Source organism: Cyprinus carpio, chromosome B23, assembly GCF_018340385.1.
Source record: "Cyprinus carpio isolate SPL01 chromosome B23, ASM1834038v1, whole genome shotgun sequence".
In the NCBI taxonomy this organism is placed as follows: domain Eukaryota; kingdom Metazoa; phylum Chordata; class Actinopteri; order Cypriniformes; family Cyprinidae; genus Cyprinus; species Cyprinus carpio.
In genome coordinates, this window is record NC_056619.1 from 13,263,096 (window position 1) to 13,289,287 (window position 26,192).

At 38.7% G+C, this 26,192-nt stretch overlaps 2 protein-coding genes across 6 annotated transcripts in view; both read left to right on the plus strand.

Annotated features, from left to right (window-relative positions):
• Positions 1-3,258, plus strand: part of LOC109110906 (caM kinase-like vesicle-associated protein) — a 49,954-nt gene extending 46,696 nt beyond the window's left edge. For all 3 annotated transcript variants that reach the window (XM_042750488.1, XM_042750490.1, XM_042750489.1), the window contains one exon: positions 869-3,258. In XM_042750488.1, coding sequence (XP_042606422.1) covers positions 869-2,194 — 1,326 coding nt within the window. In that variant the 3' untranslated portion in view covers positions 2,195-3,258. The remainder of the gene's footprint in view (positions 1-868) is intronic.
• A 1,374-nt stretch (positions 3,259-4,632) lies between these two features.
• uba1 (ubiquitin-like modifier activating enzyme 1) lies at positions 4,633-26,181 on the plus strand. Of its 3 annotated transcripts, none has more exons than XM_042751218.1 (26): positions 4,633-4,750; positions 9,620-9,736; positions 9,940-9,998; positions 10,102-10,270; positions 14,481-14,615; positions 14,758-14,864; positions 14,946-15,036; positions 15,183-15,315; positions 17,352-17,449; positions 17,541-17,687; positions 17,881-18,057; positions 18,176-18,283; positions 18,415-18,495; positions 19,010-19,162; positions 19,251-19,416; positions 19,527-19,723; positions 19,822-19,886; positions 19,972-20,167; positions 21,093-21,167; positions 21,252-21,441; positions 21,577-21,665; positions 21,751-21,843; positions 21,932-22,123; positions 22,214-22,315; positions 25,403-25,503; positions 25,614-26,181. In XM_042751218.1, the coding sequence occupies exons 2-26, from the start codon at positions 9,620-9,622 to the stop codon at positions 25,747-25,749; spliced, it is 3,177 nt and encodes a 1,058-aa protein (XP_042607152.1). In that variant the 5' UTR covers positions 4,633-4,750; the 3' UTR covers positions 25,750-26,181. The 3 variants fall into 3 exon arrangements, with proteins under 3 accessions (XP_042607152.1, XP_042607153.1, XP_042607151.1); XM_042751219.1 differs by having other exon boundaries at positions 4,639-4,661; XM_042751217.1 differs by lacking the exon at positions 4,633-4,750 and adding an exon at positions 6,953-7,423.
• Positions 26,182-26,192: the final 11 nt, after the last annotated feature.

A 26,192-nucleotide genomic window follows, 5' to 3' on the forward strand; every position in this document is an offset into this window, starting at 1 on the left:
TTTAAGGAGCGATCATTAAGGAAATATGTAGTTCAAGTCTGATTGTTGGAAAGATTCTCGCTGTACTTAAGCCTCCCTGTATCTCCACACCAGTAACTAACAAATTTATCACTGCCTAGCTGGTCCCATGCGCATTCAGTCATATGCCGTCTGGCTTTTACTCACAGTGTCCTCAATATTCCAGTTTGAATTCCAGTTAGTCCTTCATTCACTCAGACAAATCTCTAGATTGAATATTCACCATAGTGTCACATGTATGTGTATGAAAAGTTGTCCCTGTGTTTGTGTGTGTGCCAGAAAGGACCAAAGTGGTCCTTTTGAAAAGAGAGAGAGAGAGAGAGAGAGAGAGAGAGAGAGAGAGAGAGAGAGAGAGAGAGAGAGAGAGAGAGAGAGAGAGAGAGAGAGAGAGAGAGAGAGAGAGCAAAGTGATTTGTCCTCAGATGAGTTACCGTGGCCCTGATTCATTGATTCACATCATGCTTTTGTTAATGACACATACATATCAAAAACATTTCATTTGGATCAGCAGCCAGTAATAAACACAAATGAGCCAAAAATGGCTCTTATTTTCATTTCATTGTTGGGTTCCGGCATAATTATTAGCTATAATTTGTACTTGTTGAAACAATTTAACTGCTAAAAATCTGTTGATGTTTCGATACGCTGAAAAAATGAGACACCCCCCCGAAATTACTAAAATGCCCATCTCCGATGTATTCGTCTCATGAATGCGATAGATATGGAAAACTGCAACCACAGACTGCCACGCTGTTAACAATACATTTCACATCCATAGCAAAGAAGACCTCATGTTAGTTTATAATTTATTAGGTACTAAGTGTTTGGTATGTCTTAATTTCACTTTCAGAAAGCGATTCGTGTCACCACATTCATGCAGCGTCTCCGAGCCTCTGAAATGGGATCTTCTGATGGGGTAGTTGAAGGCCAGGGCAAAGAGGACAAAGCAGATGGATTAGATGGTAAAGGGATACAAACAGACTCAGGCGGAATTTCTACTGTGAGCATGTCCCATGAGGTGTCTGTCGAAAGCAGACCTGTGGATAATCAAGAAGAGGAGAAAGCAAGACACCTAAAAGCAGAAGAGAAAGAAGCAGAGACCCTTGCCAGATCAAACAGCTCTTTAAAAGTACAAGCAGGTGAGCTAAACAAGAAAGAGACTACTGAAGGCACTTCTGAAAGGGAGGACAAACCATCAACAAGAGCGAGCCAGAAAGCAGCACCCAGCCAACCTATCAAGACCTCGGAAAACCGAGAGAATAATGTTCCCAAGGAGCCAGAGGCCACAACTGTTGGCATTGTCGAAAAGAAATCACCTTTCTCTGATAATCCAAATCAACGCAAAATGGCAGCCAAACTCTCAATGGATCATGGCTCATGTTCAGATGCCAAGACCAGTACCTTGTCAGTGGGAAAGGAACCAACCCTTAAATCAGAAGACAAAAAAGGCACAATCCATGATATGGCCGCAAGTAGCTGGTGTCAAACACAGCTCCCGGAAGCAGTTGCAGAGAGTCCAGCAGAAGTAGGAGTGACTTGCGAGGTCAATCCTAAGAGTAGAGAGTTGAAGAAAGGACGAACGGACAAGGGTTGCCAGTCGGTGAAAAACATACAGTGTACATATGCAGGATTGGGATCTTCAAGTCTTAGCTGTGATAAAACAGTATTCGAGCAGGAGCTGCAAGAGATGGTCCATGGTGCATCAGGGTATGGAAGCCCGTACTGTCCAACTTACTCTGTCGGACAGTACGGTGTTCTAGATCCTGGAAGTGGAGTGAGTGCGGACTGGCAAATGGATTCTGTAATCGAACAAATTGAAAAGCAAATGGCTGCCGTGTTAGAGAAGATCGAGGGGGACATGCCTTCATTGCTGGAGCAGATCAGTGACCATCCCGAGACCCTTCCGAGAGCAAAGAGCGCCAGCTCTTCCCCATCACCCCAACCTCGCTCGTACCATCATTCGACTCCACCACCCCTTCCCACCACACCTCGCCCAGTAATGCCTTCTCTACCACACTTGACCATCCCGCCTCCCTCGTACCCACCACCTTCCCCACCCAGTCACATCCAGGGTCACAGCCATCCAACTGCCGACGAGGGTAACAGTGACGGCCAGAAGTCTACAAAACGGTCTGGGCAATCACCAAGGGGAAGTTTGTCAGGAAAAGGGTTGTAAATATGCTAAAAGGATGTGAATGCTCAAGAATAAAGTAGGTACGGCATGTAACAAAAAAATCTTTGGGATATGGATTATGGATCCATGAGTACAGCATACCTTTTGGGCTGTACAAAGATCTTTGGGCTCCAATGCAAAGAGCCTTGTTATTGATTGTATGTGAAGGATAAGAAGCTTTTTTTAATGTGCAAAGAGGAAAGTTAGCAAACTGAGCACTATTTTTTAATATTAGAGAAAACAGTTAAGGTTATCCCACTATAAATGGTTGTAAATGGCTCTGCTCTACACTACAAGATCATAGCAAACACTATTATGTTTCCTAAATAATTTCATAATTATAACGTTGAGTCTGTGGATACAGTTTGGATACAAGAGTTTATATAACCTGAAAAATTCACCTTTAATGAATCTTGTTCCCTTAAAAAAACTTGGCGTCCTGCTCTGTTTTGGAGAACCGCCGCACATTTGCTCTTCACCAGGTACTGACTTTGGAGGGTGTTATTATTTTTGTCACTTCATCCTTCTTGGATTTTTGCTCTGAGATAGTGAAGTTGAAGCAGTGCATCTGTGTACCTCTCATCAATCATTTACCTTCTGTAATATTTCCAATAAGACTATTTCATTTATCTTTCTTATTGTATATTCTCGCATTGAGAAGCAGTTTCTATAGATCTCTGCCAAACATGACAGTCTTTCACTGATTGTGAATAATAATGCTCAGAGGGCGAGAATTGATCATAACTTAAAGACTACTTTACAACTATATTCTCATTCCTGGCCCCCTTTTTTTTTCTGTTGTATGTGTCCATTTACGTGTTTGTTTGTTTGATTCCCATTCTCTTACTCTATTTATGATGCATACTGGTATATCTTTACATTGTATAGTACTTTTGCTAATATATCCTGAAGTAAGCTCTAATGTTTATATGTAAAGCCCTCGCAAATGTCTGTGTAACTGTGGCTTCCACCTCAATTATTATATAGATTTTGGTGATGTGAATATTATTCCAAGTTATTTTTTGCACTCTCTACATGACTATTTCAATAAAATTCAGATCAAACTATCTTGTTTTATAGCCTTTTCTCTGGCATGATTGGTACAAAATAACAGTTGTTACATAACTAGCCTTATAGTAAACACATATAGTAAAAAGGGCTATCATAGACACTTGCCAACTAGCATGTTTGCTACCCTAATTTACGTATGTTTTCAGTTCAGAATGGATAGATTTATTTGGTAATATACCAAGTTAGAAATGTTTTATTTTCACTTTTCACAGGATTTTTAACTTTTAGTTCATCAAACTACTGAGAAGTCACTAGTTCACCCTTTTCTTAGCACTTTGCCCCGTTCCTGTCAATTTCAGATATGCTACTATACTCATCTTATTTCCTAGTGAACAACACTTTTAGCACATTGTTACTGTCTGCTACAGATGCATTTAACTACTTTTTACTACAACAATGTCTTATATTTTAGGAGTTCCTTAGTGCTCTTATCCCATTACTTAAATCATTGTTTACCAGATTTCCCAATCTTTTTATCACTTACCTTAGTGTTTACATACTCTATGCCTGCGTCTTGTTTGCACGGTCTATCGTCTGTATTGTCAACGTCCTGCAGTCTGAGCTGCTTTTTAAGTATTTCAATGCCCAGAAAATCCTGTGTAGCCTAAGCTTTGAAAATGACAAAAGGGCAGTTGACATGAAATACCTTTGAATCACGTTGACATGCCATGTGGTGACACGCTACAGCCATCTTAAATTATTTTACATACAGCTGAATTTTAAATGCATTATTATGTGCGTAGTTTTAAATGAGCTCATACTAATTTGTTATTATTGGAAAATTTTCACTGCAGGACCTTTTAAAATGAGCAAGTCAATACAGACATATGTTTAAACTGTTAACATTTCAAAAGAAATAGTACAACATACCAATTTGCTTACCCGTTAATATACATTTTAACCCGAAATCTTGATGTGTATATAAAAAAAATCCATGTTCTACATAAAAGCAACTTAACGCAAATTTCTACGCATAAAAACTACGTCTACCACAGAGCATAGCGCAACCCAAGCTTTGGGCGAGTCTATTTTGTAACACGGTGGGGGGATAGCTATTGTAAAATAATGGTTTCGACAAACTATAGAAAGGTTTTTAATTATTACCCAATTACGTTTGTTCTGAAATATTATTCTAAACGTTTAACATTTGACTGTCAACGCGTTTAATGTATTTGACGGTTTAATATAAACACAAGTTTGTGTTATTTCCCTGTATCTTGAATAATAGCACGGTCTCAACTCAAACTCTGCACATGTTGGTTCTACGCTCCCGAACTGAAGAATACTTGCTGAACTGTTAACGGTGCAGGGAATAGCCGGTTAAGCATCGCTCGGTCTCACCTAAAATTTTGGACATGTTGTTTTTAAGACCACTTCCAGGGATAAAGTTACAGAAACGGTTTGAGTTAACCTTTTTGTTGTTTATCTTTTGCCCGCGAGGTATTTCTGTATTCAGTACCGTGGAGAGGCCAAGTAATATCGGATGTGGTGAGTTCTGCATACTTATGTGCCTAGCTAATGCTAACTAGCTAACGTCTCCACAAGAACATAGTTACAGCTAGCCAAAGCCAAGTTTTTACCGCTGAAGACAGCTAACCAGGCGCAACAATTTGGCTGTAAATTTCAACTGGCCACTTTAGGAGCAACCAGCTAACGGCATGCGCGAGACAATGCGCCCCATGCGCGCATCACGAGCCGGGGATAAAAGAAACCAACTCATTCTTTCGGAAAAGTTGCCTAGTTCCCCCATCATATGGTTTGGGCTGTTTTTCAGATTTCCTTCATGCTTTGCAAGAAGGTTGCGCTAAGCTAACAAGCTTCGTTTTTGCTGGCTAACGTTATTGCAAAACGTCCTCGCGTCGTTTCCCTGAAAGCTAGCCTGGAAAGATAGCGAGATAATCTGACTGCCCACATATCTGCACAACTGCTCAGATTACAGTCTTTTAAAGTATCTCAAGATTCACCCTAGGAAAAACAGACCAAATACTGAATCAAACTTGTCAGCGTGTGGGGTACCAGGTCGTTGCTTTGCTTCTCCGCTTAGATCACTGATCATTAAACCTCAACCTGTTTATGTAACCCTGTGCATTGTTAGCATCGATTTGCTATAATGTAAACTGCAGCTTCTTTAATCCCCACGATCCCTCTCTAGTAAGCATGCAATTTGCTATGTGAAACTCATCTTAAGATGGTGTTTTGCAGCGAACTGGCTCACTCGGACCGTGAGGTTTTGACTATCAAGTGCAGGTGCGTGAGCGGCAGAAGGATGCGATGCGTTGGGGGTTGTTGACATTATTTGTACTTGCTGTAAAGGTAACTCACACAGGGGACATTTGTTTCTTTTATGCACCATATGCGAGAATAAGCGGCCCACTTGGGCCTTTGTCACAAGTATCACCCCATCCCCCAACGCTTATTCCTCTCATTTACAAGAAAGCCCATTCCTAACCCCTCATTTTAGCAGTCATTGCTTTTGAAAGGCATAGTTTTCCATGGTTTGTTGCTTTAGGGTATGTAAACTGCTTTATGCAAATAAATGAGGGCAATTCTTCAGTGGTTATATGTATGCATCGTGTATGGATGCTCAGTGTTTCTGCAGGCTGTTATTTTATGGTTTTGTTATGGCTTTATAAAAAGCCACTGTTTATCCCCATATGCAAGGGTGACACATTTTACCCAAATGGTTTATGTCAAGTATGTCTGCTCCTTAGTAAAATAGTTGTGACCTACTTTACAGAGTCAGCTGTCAGCTAGCAGGTTCTATGGCCTTCTTCATGTTTATGTTAAGCAGAGTGAATAAGCGTAGCATCTGCTTTAGTGTCGTTTTGGTAAATGATGTCTGAGTTATCAAATTAGCACTTAAGTTCCTCCATTCAGCCGTTGACAAATATTCTACAGATTTGCATGATTATTTATTGCAAAAAGGTTTTGCATGCCATAATGTACTGTAATCACTAGAATGCCGCTTTGTCTGATCTGACGTGAGGTTATTTGTGCCGTTTCCTTTGACTAGTAATACATATTCAGTGTTATTAGCAAACCCAAATGAACATTTAGTTTTGGTGGTTAATTGTAAATAAATCATATCTTTACATTGCTTTAGCGTAAAGTGCCACTGGGAGACATTCATGACAATATCTTGCAAAATAGTGTAAAAAATAGAGAATTGTAGACTGAATGCATTAACATATTTTCCACCCTCAGCAAGATTATAATTGTATTGTGTTGTCATGTAGCTATAGCTTTTATATGGACAGGAACATTAAATATCTCAGAAAACATATTGCTATTTTTCAATATATTAGGACGCAAATAATACATACCTTTTCCTTAAAACGTTTTTTAAGTATCATTTGTATCTCATATGTAAATTGCCCACGATATAAAATCATTTAAAGGGAAAGTAACATAAGTAACATCTCACCCTTCACATCATTCCAAAAATGTTTGACTTTTTCCACGGAACACAAGATATTTTTAAGAAAACTGGTAACCAAAAAGTTTTGGTTGCCATTGACAAACACTGAATGGAGGAAAAGGGGAAAGAGAATGTTTCTGTCTTTTTTTTTTTTTTGTGTTGAAAAAAAGTAGTTATTAATGTATGTATTGTGTCATGAGGAGGAAGAAAATTAGGCCAATTTTCATTGTTGGCAAACTATCCTTCAACAGCATGGGTTCAGTTCTTTATCCACAGCCTCATGACAATAGATAACGTGGTTCAGTTCAGTGAGCACAACTGAATATCAATTACAGAAGCCTGAAGTCCCGGCATATGCAGAAGTGGGTGGGTTTTCCGTAAAGTCATAGGTAGGCAGCCAATGGGCGCCTGCAGAGGATTGCAGCAGTCTTGGCCAGACCACCTTTTCCTGTTCCTCTTTATGCGAGCAGCTCCGCCCCTGTGTCACAGCTGCCATTTTGGTTTTGTTCCGTTCGCTGAAACCAACCCAGAAACGCGATACAGGCAGGCAGCAGAGTGAACGACACAGTGACTCGGCAGGATAGTGAAGGGGCTTTACTCACAGCATCTCGCCCAGCGCTGTTCGTGCTGTTGCTGTCCGTTTTCTCCTCGCATCAACATCAGCCCGCAATCCGCACCATCTAAGTTAGTTTCACACGAGGAGCGGTTTGCTGACACAGAGAGTGGACTGAGAAGGATTATTGGTAAGAGGCAAACCATTGCACTCTGCGCTAACTCGGTGCAAGCAGCTGCCCGCTCGGATAGCGCTTTATCGCGTGTATTTCCCCGCTTAGGCTCGTGTAATTATGTGCTGGCTGATCGGCATGGTCCAGATCGTTGTGTTTGTACAGACGCCGAGTTCTTTCATTCACTGGTTAACATGCTAACTTGGGACTAGAGAGCTAGGCCTCAGTCTCAGCAAACTGCATTCGCCTACTGTTACAAAGCATGTAGCAGGCTAGCAAGCTAGTTTTCTAAGAATCCCCTCGTGCTCCCTGCTAAGTGATCATCTGGTTAAATTTTTTAAATCTGGTTAGCGTTATGTTACGCGTGTGCTCAGTAGAACATTTGATGTTTTGACGTACTGCGGATGATTTTTGTCTCTCTCGTCGAAACGGAAGTGACAATCTGAAATTTACAAAGCAGGTGTAACGTTAATCGTTGATCTTTATGAGATAATAGAGCTTGTATGTTATTTATTTTTATTTTTTTGCTTATGTCACGCACAGATTTGTTCATGTTTCGGTTTCGCTTGGGTCAAATCAGAGGGTGGGCACCTCAATCTGCTCATATTGTATACTCATATTCTCATATCTTGGTGTGTCAGTATATTAAGTATACTTAGTCATCTGTACGCTAATGGAATTTGTAGGCATTATTTTGGTTTTATTACACAAATTAAAATTCACTATCGTGTTGTTCTAAAAGTGGCTGACTTTCTTTCTTTCTTGGAACAAACAAAAAAGTTGTTGTCAGGCAGAATGACAGCCTCATTTGTATGGAAAAAATGAGTGAATGGGGAATGAGGGTGTTATTTTCTGTCTGACAGCTCTTTTTATGTAGCACAGGAGTCACCATTCAGGTTTAGAACAACACGAGAGAGTTGAGGAAATGTTCTCATTTAATTCTCTCTTAAATGACGAGAATTCTGTTCGGAACGGCACGATTGTATGCGGAATGTCCGCTCGTGAGTTTGTACTGATTCTAGAATCTACGCTCTCTTTCGAGGGCCGTTTAACTATGCAACTTAAAGACCGTTATAAAGTTTTGTTTCAGTAAAGCGAGTCTTCTTCCCCCTGTTTCTTGCACCATATTTCAGTGAATGTTGTAAATGTTGAACTCCGCGTCATTCAGTGCCTTATTAATGAGATGTCCCAATATAAATGAATGGGCAACCGTCATAAGAGTTTAAGTTTGTGTTGTGGAAACGCTGCACGGGAGCGGTCTTGGGATGTGACATTCACTGCGGTTTTGTTTTAATGAATCAGCGCTTTTGTTAAGGCAGGATGGTTGAGCCAATAAATGCACGGGCCGTTCACCATAAACACAACGCTTCTGTCCGCGAGCTATTTATAGCCAAAGCGCTTCATCTTGCGGCAGAAATCAGGCTCTCCTTGTGCGAACCTTATTGTTTTTATTCCACATATAAGTGATCTGAATGTAGCTTGATGCTCTCCCGTTCATATTTTTTCTTAGTACAATCTACTTTAAATGCAATTATTTGCTAAATATGAGTAGGCTAATAATAACTAGCCTTGGTTTTATAGACTAGAATTTCTTTCTTTGTGTCCCTTAGTCCCTTCGTGTCCCTTAATGATGCTGCATTGCTGGTACGATTTTTTTTTTTTACTCTTAAAGGAACTGTCCAGTGCTGAAATAACCATTATGTATGTAAGGCCATATTTCAACCTTCTTCTGAATGGACATTACATGTTTAACACAGATGAAATCAAAAAAAAAAAAAATTTTTGCTCTTTTGTTCCATGTTGGCTTTATACCAAGATTTTAAAACATCTTTGTTCAATAATCAATAAAGTACAATTAGTAGAGCTATTTTTGTCCAGGTGCTTGCACGTTAGATAATGTATTCAAACCATCTGGATGTTGCTATTATTGTTCATTTGCACCACTGCTTTCCATTTGTTTGTGGAAATAACACATGAGCTTTTGCCAAGTCTAAGAGCAAATAGCCTGAAAATGCACTAAGATGGTAATTGGTTTGTTTCATTTGGGAATCTCATTCCACCAAAACTAAGTGACCTGTAAGATGCAGTTCTTTTTATTTTCACTGTAGATTTTATGTGATCTTCAATGTTTGTGTATCAATCTTTATGCACTCCAAACCCATAATATTCACTTCCGAAAAATACAGAGGTTGAGTTTTCTTTCATCTCTTCTAGATGTCCAGCTCGCCGCTGTCCAAGAAGCGTCGCGTGTCAGGATCAGAGACGAAGACGGGATCCCACTGCTCCTCCTCTAACTCTGTCAGAACCGAACTGTCACACACACCAGCTAACGTAGGTTCAAGTGAAGTTTTTTAGAACTAACTTGTTTGCCTATAACTGGGACATCTAGATAATCTGAACTAGAATGTGTAGTCGCATATTTTGTGAATATAATCTTCGTTCTTCATACTGTGCCTGGTTGTTGAAAGGCAGTCAGTTTCATAAGTTATGCTTGTCTATTTATAGTCTGTTAACTGTGGTTTTGGTCTCTGCAGGGCATGGCTAAGAATGGAAATGATGCTGAGATCGACGAAGGCTTGTACTCCAGACAGCTGTGAGTTTGGCCTTCATTTCAGTATGATGTATCCTTAGAATGTTCTTTTTGAGCAAATAAGAGGTCACATGAGTAGTTGTTAAATTTAATATGTGTCTCTTAGGTACGTTCTGGGCCATGATGCTATGAAGCGCATGCAGAGCTCCAATGTTCTGATCTCAGGGCTGCGAGGTTTGGGTGTAGAGATAGCCAAGAATATCATTCTGGGTGGAGTCAAGAGTGTCACCCTGCATGACCAGGGCGTTGCTGAGTGGAAGGACCTTTCTTCACAGGTCAGTGGTTGGTCGTGAGTCATAACCATAAGTGTGTGGATGCAAAACATAGCCATTGCTGCTAATTTTGTGCAATGTAAAGGTGCTGTAAAATAACCAAAACAAGAGAACAGTCAAAATCCACATTTGGTGACTCAGACAAGATGTTAATATACTATGTGAATATATAATGTTACATTACTATTCCTACCTAAGTTTGGGTTCATTAAGATAAAGTAAAAGTAATGTAACAAATTTTTTTTTTTAAATTTATTTAAATTTGTTTGAAATGGGACCAGGCACAGTTTTAACAAAAAATTTTCCATTTCATGCATTTTACCAAATTTAGCCAATGGCTAGTTTTCATCCGCAGTCCCTTGGCAGGTAATCATAATCATAGGTAAACATAAGACAACAAACACATACAGATGTGGGATTCCCACAGAGGGTGGGAATCGCAGGGTACCTCACGATACGATATGAAGCACGATACATGGCTCATGATATCGATAATATCACAATACAGTGATTCTACTATAATCTATATATTGCTAGACAATTCTATAATGATACATCACGATACCTGTCTAACTATGAAAACAAAATGCCTGTGAAAAGGTTAAGTGCAAGTCTTCTCTCTTTATTCAAGTCCAAACTGTTAGAAAAGAGCATACAAGTTCTGTAAATCCTATTTAATATGCCAAGTAAATTAATAATTTTATTCTTGGACTTATTAGAAGCTTATGCTTGTCTTTGTATGTAAACCAACATATTTAACTGCTTATTAACTTTATATGTAGCCTATATATATATATATTTAGATGTTTATGTTTTTATTTACTTTATAATATATATATATAATATGTAGCAAACCTGGTACATTTCAAAATTTACCTGGAGTGCTTTCTCAACCTTTCCTCTCCTCATCATAAAAATAGAGCCTCGCACACATGACATGCAGGGTAAAGGTTTGTTATTTTAAATGTAGTCGCGTGGCAAGCGCACACACTGCACACTTCTGTGCTGCATTACGGCTCTGATGAGGTTTTGTTTCGTCATCCATGCCATAGGTGCAGATTTATGTTTCTGCCGGTCGGTGCCCACTGCATAATGCGCACTTGCAATATCTGAGAGAGAGAGAAAGCGTCCAGTTTTGTTCACATAAAACTGGACACATCGGTGGCACTCTCTCACTCATATAGCGAGGGAAATCCACCTGTGATCTGAGTGGAGAGGTTAGGCTACTCATGGACCGGATATGCTACTACTAAATATTGTAGAAACTTAATGTTCTATGAAGTTGCTTTGCAATGATTTGTATCGTAAAAAGCTCTATACAAATAAACTTGAATTGAATTGAATTAAACTTGAATATGCGCTCTGCAGTAATAACGTGATGGTCCACACTGATAGCTGTTCCAGGGGAGTTTTTTTTAGTTCTCATCTCCATGAACAAAATATTTATATTACCAGTAGGGCTAATACAGTGGCTGGAAATCTGTTTATCCTTCGGTTCCTCCTGCTTCCCCTTCTTCATGGAGAATGCGCGTTGGAAAGAAGGTGGAAATGGCGTGGTCACAATTTCCATGCATTTTTAGACGCTGGAAGCAGAGAAATCTATTTAGTGCGCATAATTCTCATATTGCATGGAGAAGGACAATGATATATCACCATATCGATATGTTGTCCCACCCCTACAATACAGTAATACTTATACACATCCTATCAGAGCCAAAAAAGAACAGTAAAGATAGCGTCCAGTTAAACCACAACTATATTGAGTTGATTTTAAATGAGATTTTAGTTTTATTTTAAAAATGTCAATAGATGTGCACATCCTTATGTCCTCTGGAGTGTTCTAATGATTAATAGATTTCACTGAGAAAGATGATCCAAAGACAGAATGACGAAAAGGAACAAAACAATCAATAGTAGATGATGATCTAGAAGATCTTACAGAGACTGTAGAGCGAAAATGCACAAAATCATGAAGTTTGGAAGGGGCCAAAACCATTTAAAATATTATATACCATACACAAATTTGAGAAAAGTCTAAAATGATAAAAGCTCAAATTTTATTTCTCCAAAACCCTACAGTGGTGATATTGGTTAGGCTTTGTGTCCTGCTTATAAAGAGTCTGCTTCTAAAGAGATTTTAAAGGTTTAATAACATTTTCTTCTGCTTGACCCCAACATGTCAAACAGTATGACAGATGAGGAAAGATTGTAGCATGCATAAGTCTTAGCTACATCAGTGGATAGACATTGTTTAATTTGTCAGAAGCCATATCAACCTGTAGCCCAAGACTGGTTGCCCACTGAAGCTAGCCCAAGACTGGTCGACCACTGAAGCTAATGGGAGACCTCCTGGGAAAACTAGTTTGCTGCTGGGAGAGGTGTTAGTCAGGCCAGCAGGGGGTGCTCACCCTGTGGTCTGTGTGGGTCCTATAACACCCCAGTGTAGTGACGGGGACACTATACTGGCAAAAAGCACCGTCTTTCAGGTGATGTATTGTAGCAATGTCCTGTGTATGTGTTGTCATTAAAAGTTCCTGGATGTCTTTGAAAAAAGAGTAGTGGTGTAACCTATTAAAAATCCCAGGATGTCTTTCAAAAAAGAGTAGTGGTGTAACCAGGGAACCATCCCCATATCTGCTGACTGGCTTTATCACTCTGTCTACTCTCCACCAATAAGCTGGTGTGTGGTGGGCATTTTGGTGCAATATGGCTGCCGTCGCATCTTCCAGGTGGATGCTGCAGACTGATGGTGCTTGAGGAGATTCCCCCTTCTATGTAAAGCGCTTTGAGTGCCCAGAAAAGTGCTATATAAATGTAATTAATTCTTGTTGTTGTTGTTGTTGTTGTTGTTGTTATTGTTGTTATTTTTTTGTTTTTAATTTGTCTGGTTTTTTTTAATTTTTATTTGTTTTTTTTACGTTTTTTTTTAATGTTTTAAGGTTTGGCTCCAGCGTTAATCATCTTTTCACCATTTCTAAAAATATCTGCATCGGATGAACACACATTTGTTTTAGAAAAAAACATCCCTTTTGTTTTACCAGTGTTCAAGGTGAGACGCTGTGTGATACTTTCCATAGCAATATTTAGCTTTTCAGCTGCTAACTCTGCTGTTCTCGCATGTGTAAAAATAACAGTATTGTCAGCATTCATTTGCACTTGTGTACCTTCACACTGCTGTGGGAGATCATTAATGTGCAAACTAAATAATAAAGGGCCTAATATTGATCCTTTGGGTACGCCCGTTGTACAGTTTAAGTTACTGGAATGAACCACTTTGATTTTTATACATTGCTGTTTATTTGATAAATATGAGGAAATCCATGCTAAAGCCCCAGAACATTGTGATTAACCATGTTGAAGGTTTTACGCAAATCTAAAAATATAGCACCAACTGTTCCACCTTTATAAAGCCTATTTTTTTATTTGCTCTGTTAAATGACTGGAGAAAACTAGAATATGAACAGTTTTTCCGCTGAGCAAAACTACTCAAGTTTCTGGAGCACAACTGATCCACGTGGAGAGTTCCGGACACAACAGTCGTAGCTGTAGAAAAAAAAACACCACAAAACGTAGATACATTTTTTTTTGTGATTGTAACATTTAACTCTACAAGTAAATTTTAAAAAGGCCTCTGACAAATGTGTATAAAGACATTTATACAAGAAAGAAAACGGCCAGCTAGGTGTAAAGAAAGTGGAGTTGCAGCAGGCTTCATCATTTGAAATAAATGCTGTTCTTTTCAACTTTCTGTTAATCAGAGAATCCTGATAGTGTTTCTTGGTTCCCACAAAAATATTAAACAGTACAGATGTTTACGACATGAATGTTGCTTCTCAGCGTATTAGAATGATTTCTGAAGGATCATGTGACACTGAGGTAATGATGCAGAAATTTCAGCTTTGGAATAAATTACTTTTTTAAATGTTTTAAAATGGAGAAATTGAATTTGTAATAATATTTCACAATACGACAGTATTTTTATTAAATAAATGCAGATTTGGTGATCATAGGACACTTCTTTCAAAAACTTTAAAAATATTACCGACCTCAAATTTTGAACAGCAGTGTACATTAACAAATTTAGGCATTATATAACAATATTCAGTGGACAGAAAATAAGAATTTTAGAAATAAGAAAAATGAAATGTGTTGTTTTGTTAATAGTAGTAGTTGTAGTAATAATAAAAATAATATTGTTTGTTACTTGTCTTAGTTTTACCTGCGTGAGGAGGATCTTGGGAAGAACCGTGCAGACGTCAGTCAGACTCGACTGGCAGAACTCAACAGCTATGTGCCTGTAACCTCCTATACTGGCGTCCTCACCAACGAATACCTGACCAAGTTTCAGGTATTACCGTTTTGGCTCCACTGGACTACATCCATAAGCTCAACACATGGACTAAATTCCCACATATATACAGAACTTTGCATTAGTTCAAGTTTAATGCATTTAAAAGACTCTGCTAACAGGTGTTTGTGTGTTTAACCAGGTTGTTGTGCTCACCAACTCCAGCCTCGATGAGCAGATAAGCCTCGGTGACTTCTGCCATAGTAACGGCATTAAGTTGATCGTGGCAGACACGCGTGGGCTGTTTGGGTAGAATACTTTTCTTAGTTTATGTTGAGTAATTTTTTGGGGGGGTATTATTTTTCTCATGTACTTTCTGTTTTTCAATAGGCAACTATTCTGTGATTTTGGGGAGGAAATGACGGTGTTTGACACCAATGGAGAGCAGCCACTGAGCGCCATGATCTCAATGATCACAAAGGTAAAAACTCAACTGGACTGGGCCACATTATACCGTCTGGTGGTATCATTTAAACAGTGTTTACTATTGTCAGAATGAATGAAGTGTCACATTGTTACACTGGCTCTCTGAACATTTTGCTCAGTTTATGTTGTGTGTGTTTAAAGGACAGTGCTGGTGTAGTTACATGTCTGGACGAAGCACGCCATGGATTTGAGAGCGGAGATTTCGTCACTTTCACAGAAGTGCAGGGCATGGCAGAGCTCAATGGCTGTGAACCAATAGAGATCAAGACACTGGGTGAGTTATCATAGGTTTTCTTATTTAAACAGACCCAGCAACCGCCCAGCTTAGTCTTTTGTTAGCCCAGGATAAAAACATGCTAGATTAGTGGTTCTCAACCATTTTGACTGCAATAAGCAAGTAAATATGATTGAAATTATTACATTTCAGAATTCCAGGAGTTTTAATTTTTAAAACAGTGAATTTGAATGACTCTTCTAGTTGTTTGTGGTTTAGTGTGTAAGAATTAAGGATTTTTTTATTGTTCAACACTACTTGAAAAATGTATATTCGTTATAAAAAAATGCACAACATTTTTAGATTTTTTTGATGTTCATGATCTTTTAGTCTAGTAATCACACTTAAAAGTAGATTACATAATTTTTCCAGCTTTTCCAGCTTCAAAGAAGAAAAAAACACTTGTTCAGGGGTGAATTAAAATAAAACATTTTGATTTTTAGTTGTTTTAGCTGCTTTATTAAATAATTAAGAATATTCAGGCCTCCTTGAATTTTTGCTGAGGGCAAAGTTGCTTAGTAAACAACTAGTGTAATTTAGCAAAATAATTGAATAAGCCTAAAAAAGATTTTTGCAAGAAACTTGCTTACAAACTTTGCGTCTATCATCTTCCTCACTATGTGTCCAGGCAGTTCACATATTTGTCTTCATCTTGGCAAATTTACAACTGTTTCAGATGTCTGGAACTTTTTGACTATTTATGGTTTGGTTTATGACTGTATGACAGGTTTAACTGCAATGTCAACTGCAATGTATATGTTTTTAACATGTAACTGGATCATCATAGTGTAGCAAACGTCAATCACTACTGATAGTGAACTACCTCTGTCTTAAAGGAACAGGAAGGTGAAATAACAGGGTTCCTACGGGGTTTGGAAAAGTATGGAATTTGATTTTAGCATGTTCCAGGTCTGAAGAAGTATGGAAAAAAGAAAGCAGAGTATGGAGAAGTATTTGTTTCCTTTTGCCCATATTTAGTTGTTTATAATAGAAAATTTGAATTTATTGAAAATAAATTTATTGTACAAGAAGTCGAAGTCAAAATATGACTGAATGAATTCAAGGTGCAGTTTTTCATAATGAAAAATTGCAGGGTGTAAGCATATTGTTCTCTCAGTTTTCTTAGCACCATATTACGGTATGCCTTAAGGACCTTATATATGTGTTTTTGTGATAGTGTGTGTGTACACGACACTTAGCATAAAGGACAATGCACATGGGGCCACCTATTGTGCCATCAGCCCATTTCGTGGTGTAGTTAAGGAGACCTTAGGCCTTGAAATATGGTATACTGTCCTAATAAAAGCCAATTTTTAAACACTTTTTTTTTTTTATAGTACCAGTCTTTTTTATAAACCCTTGAACTTGGAAAATTTGATGCCATCAGCCCATTTCATGTCATGGTTTGTGTGCCTCCACAGAGGATGTTAAATTGGACATTAGGCCTTGATATTACAGGTACTACCATAAGAAAAGCCAAATTTTGACCAAATAGGCGTTAATTCATGTGCATCCATGCTCTTGTTTTATTCATAGTAAGATGGCAAAATAGTGTGTGCAAAATAAAATGAAGCACAACGGAAGTAGGTTATATAAAACTAGAAATTGTAATGTGCAAGCATGCAAAAAATTCTCATATGCATGTGAATAGTTTCTCGAGTACATGTAAAATTCTGTTTTATTTAATTTTTTTTTAGAGAATCTGTATGATATCATTTTTTGGGGGTTATTTATGAAAATTCAAGTGAGAAAATAAAAATATTTACAGATGACTGTACTATATACCAAATATAAAGCTGAAAATAATGCTCTATGAACTTTGTTAAATATGGTCTGAAAATCTACTGAAAGGTTTGGAAATTTGAGTCTGGAAAAGTGTGGAATTTTGAAAGGGAAAATGTGTAGGAACCCTGAAATAAGTCTCAGAGGCCAAAGCACTTTACTTGTGTTACTGTTTAAGGAGGTGTACTGATAACTGTACACCGTTTAAAGGTCAGTCTGTAGGCTGTTTTGTGACTGTTATCCTCTCCCATCAGGTCCTTACACCTTCAGCATCTGCGACACCAGCTCATTCTCGGACTATGTGAGAGGTGGTATTGTCACACAAGTGAAGATGCCCAAGAAAGTTGCCTTTGTAAGTTGATGCCCCTTGCTGAGGCTAACATTATAGAACTCATGTAAAGTGAAAAAATGGATTACATATGCACACTTCTGTCTTCGATCAGAAATCCCTGTCCTCTTCCATGGCCGAACCAGAGTTCCTGCTGACTGATTTTGCCAAATTTGATCGTCCAGGCCAACTGCACATGGGCTTTCAGGCGCTGCATGCATTTGAGAAAAAGCACAGTCGTCTACCAAAGCCCTGGAATCAGGTGAACACTTTTGCTAGTTGTTAGATTTATGCATGAGGTCCAATCCTCTTCCAAGCTTATTCTGGCCAAGAAATGTAATGCCTCAACCATTACACAGTGTTCTGTTTAATGGCATATGAATGCTGAGCTGTGGACATCAGTCTCAGTGACTCAGCAGTGATCTCTCTCTCTCTCTCTCTCTGTATTACTCCGGTCAGATGCGGATGAGCTTGTGGCTCTGGCTGAAGAGGTGAATGCTGCACAGACCGGATCTGCCAAGCAAGAGCAGCTGGACCAGGCAATCATCAAAAAACTGTCCTGCATGGCTGCTGGAGACCTGGCACCTATCAATGCTTTTATTGGTGGGCTTGCTGCCCAGGAGGTTATGAAGGTAATATGGTCTCCCATCATTTCCTTTGAGTTTGAAATCGAGATGTATTCGGAACGTGTTGCGTTAGACTCCTCTGTCATGGTTTGTTATATATAGATTTTTTTTTTTTTTTCTTCAGGCTTGCACAGGGAAGTTTATGCCCATCATGCAGTGGCTGTATTTTGATGCTGTGGAGTGCTTACCTGAGGCTGAGGATGCCGTTCTGACAGAGGAAGAGTGTGCACCTGTGAGTGCTTCTTGCACCATTGTCTGTTTATGTGTTTCAGTATTTGTTTGATGCTAGTGGAGCTACATGCATCTCACCCAAAAGAGTGTTGGTTGATTGCAAAGAATAATTTATTCATCTGTTTTCTGTAGAGGAACTGCCGCTATGATGGCCAGATTGCTGTTTTTGGGTCCAAGCTGCAGGAGCTGTTAGCCAAACAGCGATATTTTCTGGTGAGGAGCTGAAACTGGCCATTTATCAAAATGGGAGATGATTACGCCGTGCCAATTATGCAGTTGCACAATGCTTGCGTTTTCCCTTGAAATTGTAGTGAGCCAATCAAACAAAGCTTCTTTGAATCATATTTATCAAAAGGCAAGTTTGTGCTGCAAGTATTAAATGTTCCAACCAAGATTGTTTTGCCTTTAGTCCAGGGTTATTGTAAAATAAAGCTATTAAAGACCTTTTTAATTGAAGTAAAACCTTAATATTAGATGAAATATTTTAATGAAAATGAGTTGCCTTTCCAACTAACTGTAATTAGTGTAAGTTGAAGTACTAAAATTACTTATTGAATAAAAAAAAAAAAGTAAGCTATTTATAAACTAATAATGACAAATATATAAAATTTACATTAAAATAAAGCTAATTCAAAATTCTAAAAAATATAATAGTTCATAAATTGTACTAAAGTAACACTGATTTAGTCTTAAGTGTTAATTTTAGTGTCTGGTTTTCTGTGTTCAGGTTGGTGCTGGAGCTATTGGTTGTGAGCTGCTGAAAAACTTTGCTATGATGGGCTTGGCCAGCGGTGAAGGAGAGGTCATAGTTACTGACATGGACACCATAGAGAAGTCCAATCTCAATCGACAGTTCCTCTTTAGGCCTTGGGACGTTACGGTGAGATTGACTGACACAGACTGAAGAAGGAAGGAATTTTATGTTTTTCTCGAACAGTTGCTGATGATTTTTTTGTTCCTCTGAGCAGAAGATGAAGAGCGAGACTGCCGCTGCAGCCGTGAAGCTGATGAACCCATCAGTGCGCATCACGGGTCATCAGAACCGTGTAGGGCCTGACACTGAGAAGGTCTATGATGATGACTTCTTTGAAAGCCTTGATGGAGTGACAAATGCTCTTGACAATGTAGATGCCCGTAAGTAAGAGTTTTAGAAAGTAAAGTGGCTGGTCATATAGGTCACTTCAAAATGTAACATTCAAAAAACTGTTTGTGGGAAATCAACTCAGCATGCTTTGCTTTTTCAGGTATGTATATGGACCGGAGGTGTGTGTACTACCGTAAGCCATTGCTGGAGTCTGGTACTCTCGGCACCAAAGGGAATGTGCAGGTGGTCATTCCCTTCCTCACAGAGTCATACAGCTCCAGCCAGGATCCTCCAGAGAAGTCCATTCCTATCTGCACGCTCAAAAACTTCCCTAATGCAATCGAACACACCCTTCAGGTAACTTTTCAAACTTACTTTGTGATGAACGTCTGGTGTCTTAAGCCTTGGGTACCTTGATTGACCTAAACTGACCGTTTACCCACCTGCTTTCTTAGTGGGCTCGTGACGAGTTTGAGGGACTTTTCAAACAGCCTGTTGAAAACGCCTTGCAGTATCTGACGTAAGTTCTAGTCAACCTAAACAACCCGTAAATTTGCCACGCATGGTGCTGTCAGTTTTAAAATGTAGTTTTCATTCCTCCCCAGAGACCCAAAGTTTATGGAGCGCACACTGAAGCTCCCTGGAGCTCAGCCATTGGAGGTGGTGGAGGCAGTATACAAGAGCCTGGTGACAGATTACCCACGCAGCTGGGAGGACTGTGTAGCCTGGGCACGCAACCACTTTCAGTGTCAATATAACAACAACATCCGTCAGCTACTGCACAATTTCCCTCCAGACCAGGTGAGGCCTGTCTGTTCTCAATTGATCAGCTATCATTGGATTGGATCTGAACCTTAAAGGGTCAATGACATGACACCTTTTTCATATCTAACAGGAAATAGTAAACCTCTGGTGCCATTCAGTCATTTTTTCTTAATTGATTTTGTATTGTTGGATTGGATAAACTTGCATTACCAACTTGCGTTTTTTGGCACTTGCTTTGGGGACAGAAAATCATGGAAATTATTTGAAAAGGTTAAATGGTTTTGAAAATAGTCACACTTATATTCCTCACGGTCAAAAATGACTGCTTTGAGAACTAATGGGAAATTAATTTCTAATCTAGTGGAAACAGTTGGTACTGTGCCCGAACAAAATCTTCTTTTGAAATATCCCATTTTTGAAATATCAACCTCAAGTTTGGAACACAACTTATATTTATGGCTACTGTTTTGTTGTTTTAGAGTAAAACATGTTTTGGAATCTGCCAGGTGTCCTCTTTAAAAAGAGACCAAACTTAAGTCTGTGCCAAAAAGCACAGCTTTGATTTACAACAGTTTAACTTAGAAATTTCATTTTCAGGTCTATGCTCAAAAAGTGGTTAGCAGGTAATGGGTTATAACTACTGTGTAAATATGATTTACTTCCATAAAATCCCATAAAAATACAAAATATTAATAAAAAAAAACCATTATTGAAGTAAAATCTAGTACATCCACAACTGAAAAGAAAAGTGGTTATTTTTGACTGCCGTGTGAGAAGCACAAGAGGCTTTATTTATTCAAATACATTAAAATTGCTGTTTATAAATACAATGACTTAATTTTTAAATTCAGTTTTGAGACATAAAAATCAATAAAATGCATTTAGAAAATAGTGTAAATTTCCATTTAATACCAACTGTATTGAACATTTAGTTTAATATCTTCCTGCTCTTTCTGTCTAGCTTACAAGTTCTGGGGCGCCATTCTGGTCAGGTCCAAAAAGATGTCCCCATCCATTAGAATTCAGCACTAACAATGTGAGTATTCACTGGGAAAAGACAAGTCTTGGTTTGAAATTTCACGTCATAAAAAATGATTAATCTTGATATTATGATTGGTAGGATCTTCACATGGACTACATTATGGCAGCGGCTAACTTGCTTGCCCAGTCATATGGCCTGCCGGGCTCCACTGAACGTTCTGTTCTGACTAAGCTGCTGCAGGATATTAAAGTGCCTGAGTTCATACCCAAATCAGGAGTCAAGATCCACGTGTCTGATCAGGAGCTGCAGAGTGCCAATGCATCAATCGGTAAGAGGAGAAGAAGAGTTGCTGAGCTCATCTGTTTTGTTCCCGTGAATCCAGAACAAAGGAAACTGGATGCTAAAGCGAATGCTAGTTTTCACTGTTCTATCTTTGCTAATTTTACTATTGGTCTGTGTTCAGATGACTCTAGGCTTGAAGAACTGAAGACACTGTTGCCTTCTACAGAAGCGACTTCTCAATACAAGCTCTGTCCCATTGAGTTTGAAAAGGTACAGCTTATAACTTGACCTCAATTTCCTGACCTTTAAAACTTTTTAACTTCACTTAAAAGGCTAATTAAATCCTCTTCCTCAGGACGATGACACAAACTTTCATATGGACTTCATTGTAGCAGCTTCTAATTTAAGAGCAGAGAACTATGACATTCCTCCTGCAGATAGACACAAGGTGAGAGGGCCAATGGAATGGTTTCTTAACTCTCTTGGGAGTCCAACCCCAGCATCGCAGGTCCTCACCTTTCTTTTTCATCTTTCAGAGCAAACTCATTGCTGGAAAAATCATCCCAGCAATCGCCACAACGACAGCTGCCGTGGTGGGTCTGGTGTGTCTGGAGCTGCTTAAGATTGTTCAAGGGCACAAGAAGCTTGAGTCCTACAAAAACGGCTTCATGAACCTTGCTCTGCCTTTCTTCGGCTTCTCTGAGCCCATAGCTGCTCCCAAGCACAAGGTAACCAACAGCATTGTCCAGCATTACAGCAGCAGAGCTGGTGTCCCTTTGAATATGAATGAGCTTTTTAATACTTGCTTTCTTTCTCAGTACTATGAGATTGATTGGACGCTTTGGGACCGCTTTGAGGTGAAGGGCATTCAGTCCAGTGGTGAAGAAATGACACTCCGACAGTTCTTGGACTATTTCAAGGTAATACTTGATGCTCATTGTTGATGTGCTTGAAGAAACTAGTGGTGGACATTGAAGATTATTTTAGTACTCAGCAGATAAATTACCCTAACTTGATTTGTTACTCTGGACTGCAAGTTTTTAAGTATATAAGTATTTCACTTGTGAAATTAAAAAGTAAAACATTTAGTAACACACTCTGATTGGTTTGGTTGCACAGATTAAGTTTAAAAGGGGTCATAGGATGCTACATGCACATTTACAAGTTGTTTGAACTGAAATTTGCAATTTCAAGGAAATAATCGACAATTATTATTTTTGTAATAATCGTGCAGGTGTTTTTTTTTTTTTTTTTAATCGCTCAGATCTTTACCCCTTTCTGAAATCGAGCTGATCTCAGATGTCTGTCTGTGTGACATCACAAAAACAGGCCCCTCCCACGGTAGTTTGATTGAGCGTTTCAGCACAGACTGGACTGGTATCTCACCTTAGACCCGCCCTGAGTGAGCTGTCATCAGTCCATCATTGTTTCACCACCAGAGCAGATGTAGACAAGAATGAATCCTTTGTTTTTGAAGAGAATGTGCCCCGATCTACATAAATGTGTCTGTTCATGCAAATTGTTCGTGATCCAGCTTCACCAACAGAAGAAGTCAGTGTAAGGTTTTTTTCAATGAATGTTTGCAAATCGCCTTTCCTAATCATGTGCTAATTAGCAAGTTTCCCGATGAATGAGGCTAAAGTAAGCGGTCCCTCAGAGAGCGGCTCGGAAAAGAGGGACAGGGTCAGCAAAGCTCATTAACATTTAAAGGAAAATGCGAGAAAACTGCGTGCTCTTTAAAGAGCTGTTTTTGTTTTGGGATAGTTCACCCAAAAATGAACATTCTGTCATTAAGTACTCGCCCTCATGTCTTAGAGCTTTCTGGCCCTACACAGACAGCAATGTAACTACCACAATCACAGCCCAGAAAGGTAGTAAGGACATTGTTAAAATAGTCCGTGTGACATTAGGGTTTTAATTTTAATTTTATGAAGCTACGAGAATACTTTTTGTGTGCAAAGAAAACAAAAATATTTTAAGTTCCTGAAGATGAAAGCAAGTCTTATGGGTTTGGAACGACATGAGGGTGAGCAATTTATGACAGACTTTTCATTTTTGGGTGAGCGATTCCTTGGAGTCATGTAATTGTCTAAAATAATCCATGTTACTTTAGAAAACTCCTGCCTACAGCTGGGTGATGAAATGACATTTATTGGAAGAGATTGATCAACATCATACTGAGTAATTTTCTTTATTTACGGTACTCAAAGCTCTCCACAACAAACTGCCAAAATAATAGTTTGGTTTAACTTGAAGTTATGACAGAAGTCTATTCCTATTGTAGAGTAAAGACTTCTTTACCTTATGTCATCATAATATAATTATATAATGTATTGAGAAATATCATACTATCAAGATGTTTTTTAACCCATATTCTAATTTATACATTATAAAAGGTCTGTTTTACAGCACTTTAAAAAAAAAAAAATTAAAGGAATGTTTATTTGTCTTTTTTAATTGATATATATTTTAAACCATTTAATTGTTAAATGTGTAGAATTAATTTCATTAGACAATTTGATACATTTGTAATAAATCTTAAAACGGAATTTAGAAAAAAAAAAACTATGGAAAACAATGTGCCTAAAAATACAATTAATTTCATGTTATCTTACTCTGGACTTTACTTGTAAACAAATTATATTCACTTCATTCTTGAGGTCTAAAAAACGTAAGGTTAGGTGAAAAAGTTGGGACACCCTATTGAATTCCATGGTTTTCTGTATCAGGACATAAACAAATTATATTCACTTCATTCTTGAGGTCTAAAAAACGTTTGTTTTGTGTATCATGTGATATATTGCATTATTTGAACTTTGTATTTGTTTTTTTATTATTTATTTGTCATTGTTTGTTAAGCCATGTGTGACGACACAACAGAACCGCTAGATTTAAATCAGCACAGCCAGCAAAGGATCAAACGCAACTGTTTTGAACGAGCGCACCTTTTTTTTTTAACCACTAAAAAAAATGTCTGTTGAGAAAGTACAGATGTTCCTCTCATTGATAGCAGAGGAGCAGATCCAGTGAGAGCTTAATGGGGCGACGCAGAATGAAAAAGTTTTTCAGGAGTCATGGCAGTAGAGATACAGATACAACGGCGTGAATAATCCCACCCACTCTAAAGCAGTACTAAACTGCAGTGGAAACACAGAGTCGAGCCGTACCACGCAGTGGAAAAGCGCCATTAGTGTTAACATAGGAATTAACTGATTAACTGATCATCTGCAAGTGTGAGCACCTCCATAAAAGGTTTTGGCGGTTTGCTGGTCTGGAGCCTTCAGGTGTGTTTACATGATGCCAAAGAGGAAAGACATCAGCAATGATCTTAGAGAAGCAATTGTTGCTGTCATCAATCTTGGGAGGGTAACACGGCCATTTCCAAACAATGTGAAGTCCATCATTCTACAGTGAGGAAGATTATTCACCATAAGATTATTCTGATATATAAGTAGAAGACATTCAAAACAGACACCAATCCTTCCAGGAGAGGACATCTCAGCAAGTTCACCCCAAGATCAGACTGTGTAATGCTCAAAGAAATGGCAGACAACCCAAGAACTCCACCAAAGACTCTACAGGCCTCAGTTAACATGTCAACTGATAAAGTTCTTGACAGTACAATTACAAAAATATGGGACAAGTAATGGTTTGTTTGGAAGGTTTGCCAGAAGAAAGCCTCTTCTATTTAAAAAAAAAAAAAAAAAATGGCAGCACCGTTTAGGTTTTTATGATTTTTATTATGTCCTGTTTCAGAAAAGCATGGAATTCAATAGGGTGTCCTAACTTTTTCACATGACTGTATTTAATGCATTTCCTTCCCCATTTTATTTTATGAATTGAATATAATAAATACTAATATTCAATGTAATGTGGGAAAAATAGTTATATTATTTGCTTTTTTGCGATGCCTTATTTGTGTCCATCCCCTGTAGAAACAAACAAATTTATGTCTTTTCAATCTTAGACCTTGTGTACTCACGGTTGACACTCTGTTGCTCCCTCAGAATGAACACAAACTGGAGATCACTATGCTCTCTCAGGGAGTTTCCATGCTCTACTCTTTCTTCATGCCTGCGGCCAAGCTTAAAGAACGGCTGGACCTGCCGTGAGTTGGTTTTTCCCATCTTCAAAGATTTACTCAATTCTAATCATACAGGTGGCAGTGAGGCATATGAGATTGAAGAAAATAAAGTTTGTCTGTTTTTATTTTCATAGGATGACTGAGATCGTGACTAAGGTGTCCAAGAAGAAACTGGGGAAGCATGTTAAAGCACTAGTTTTTGAGCTCTGCTGCAATGACGAGACAGAAGAGGATGTAGAGGTCCCCTATGTCAGATACACCATCCGCTGAGAGGGTTGTTGGGGTAGGGAAGGGGACTGGTCAGTGTCGGAAGAGGGGCGGCCCACTGGGGATGGGGGAGTATCAGTACGCTTGGAGAGCCCAAAGAGAAACCAATCAGTTTTTTTTTTTTTTTTTTTAAATCAGTAACTGAATTCTAAAAGTATTATATCTCAAACACCCCTCTTTCCCTATTGGTCGAGCTCTCTAGGGTATGAATCAATCAGGCTGGTTATGTTTAGGATTATGGGGAGCATGTGAATCTTTGGCTGTAGCTTATTTGAGCTGTTTGTTGTAACGCACAGCTTCAGTGTATGAATTTATCTGTACACCGCTCGTCCCTCCCTCCCTCTGAATCATCTTCACACCAGTCTCTGTTCCTGTCCTCATGATACTTTTGTGGGCAGCACCATACTGCTATGTATTCTGAAGTAAAATATTGACTGATGCCAAAA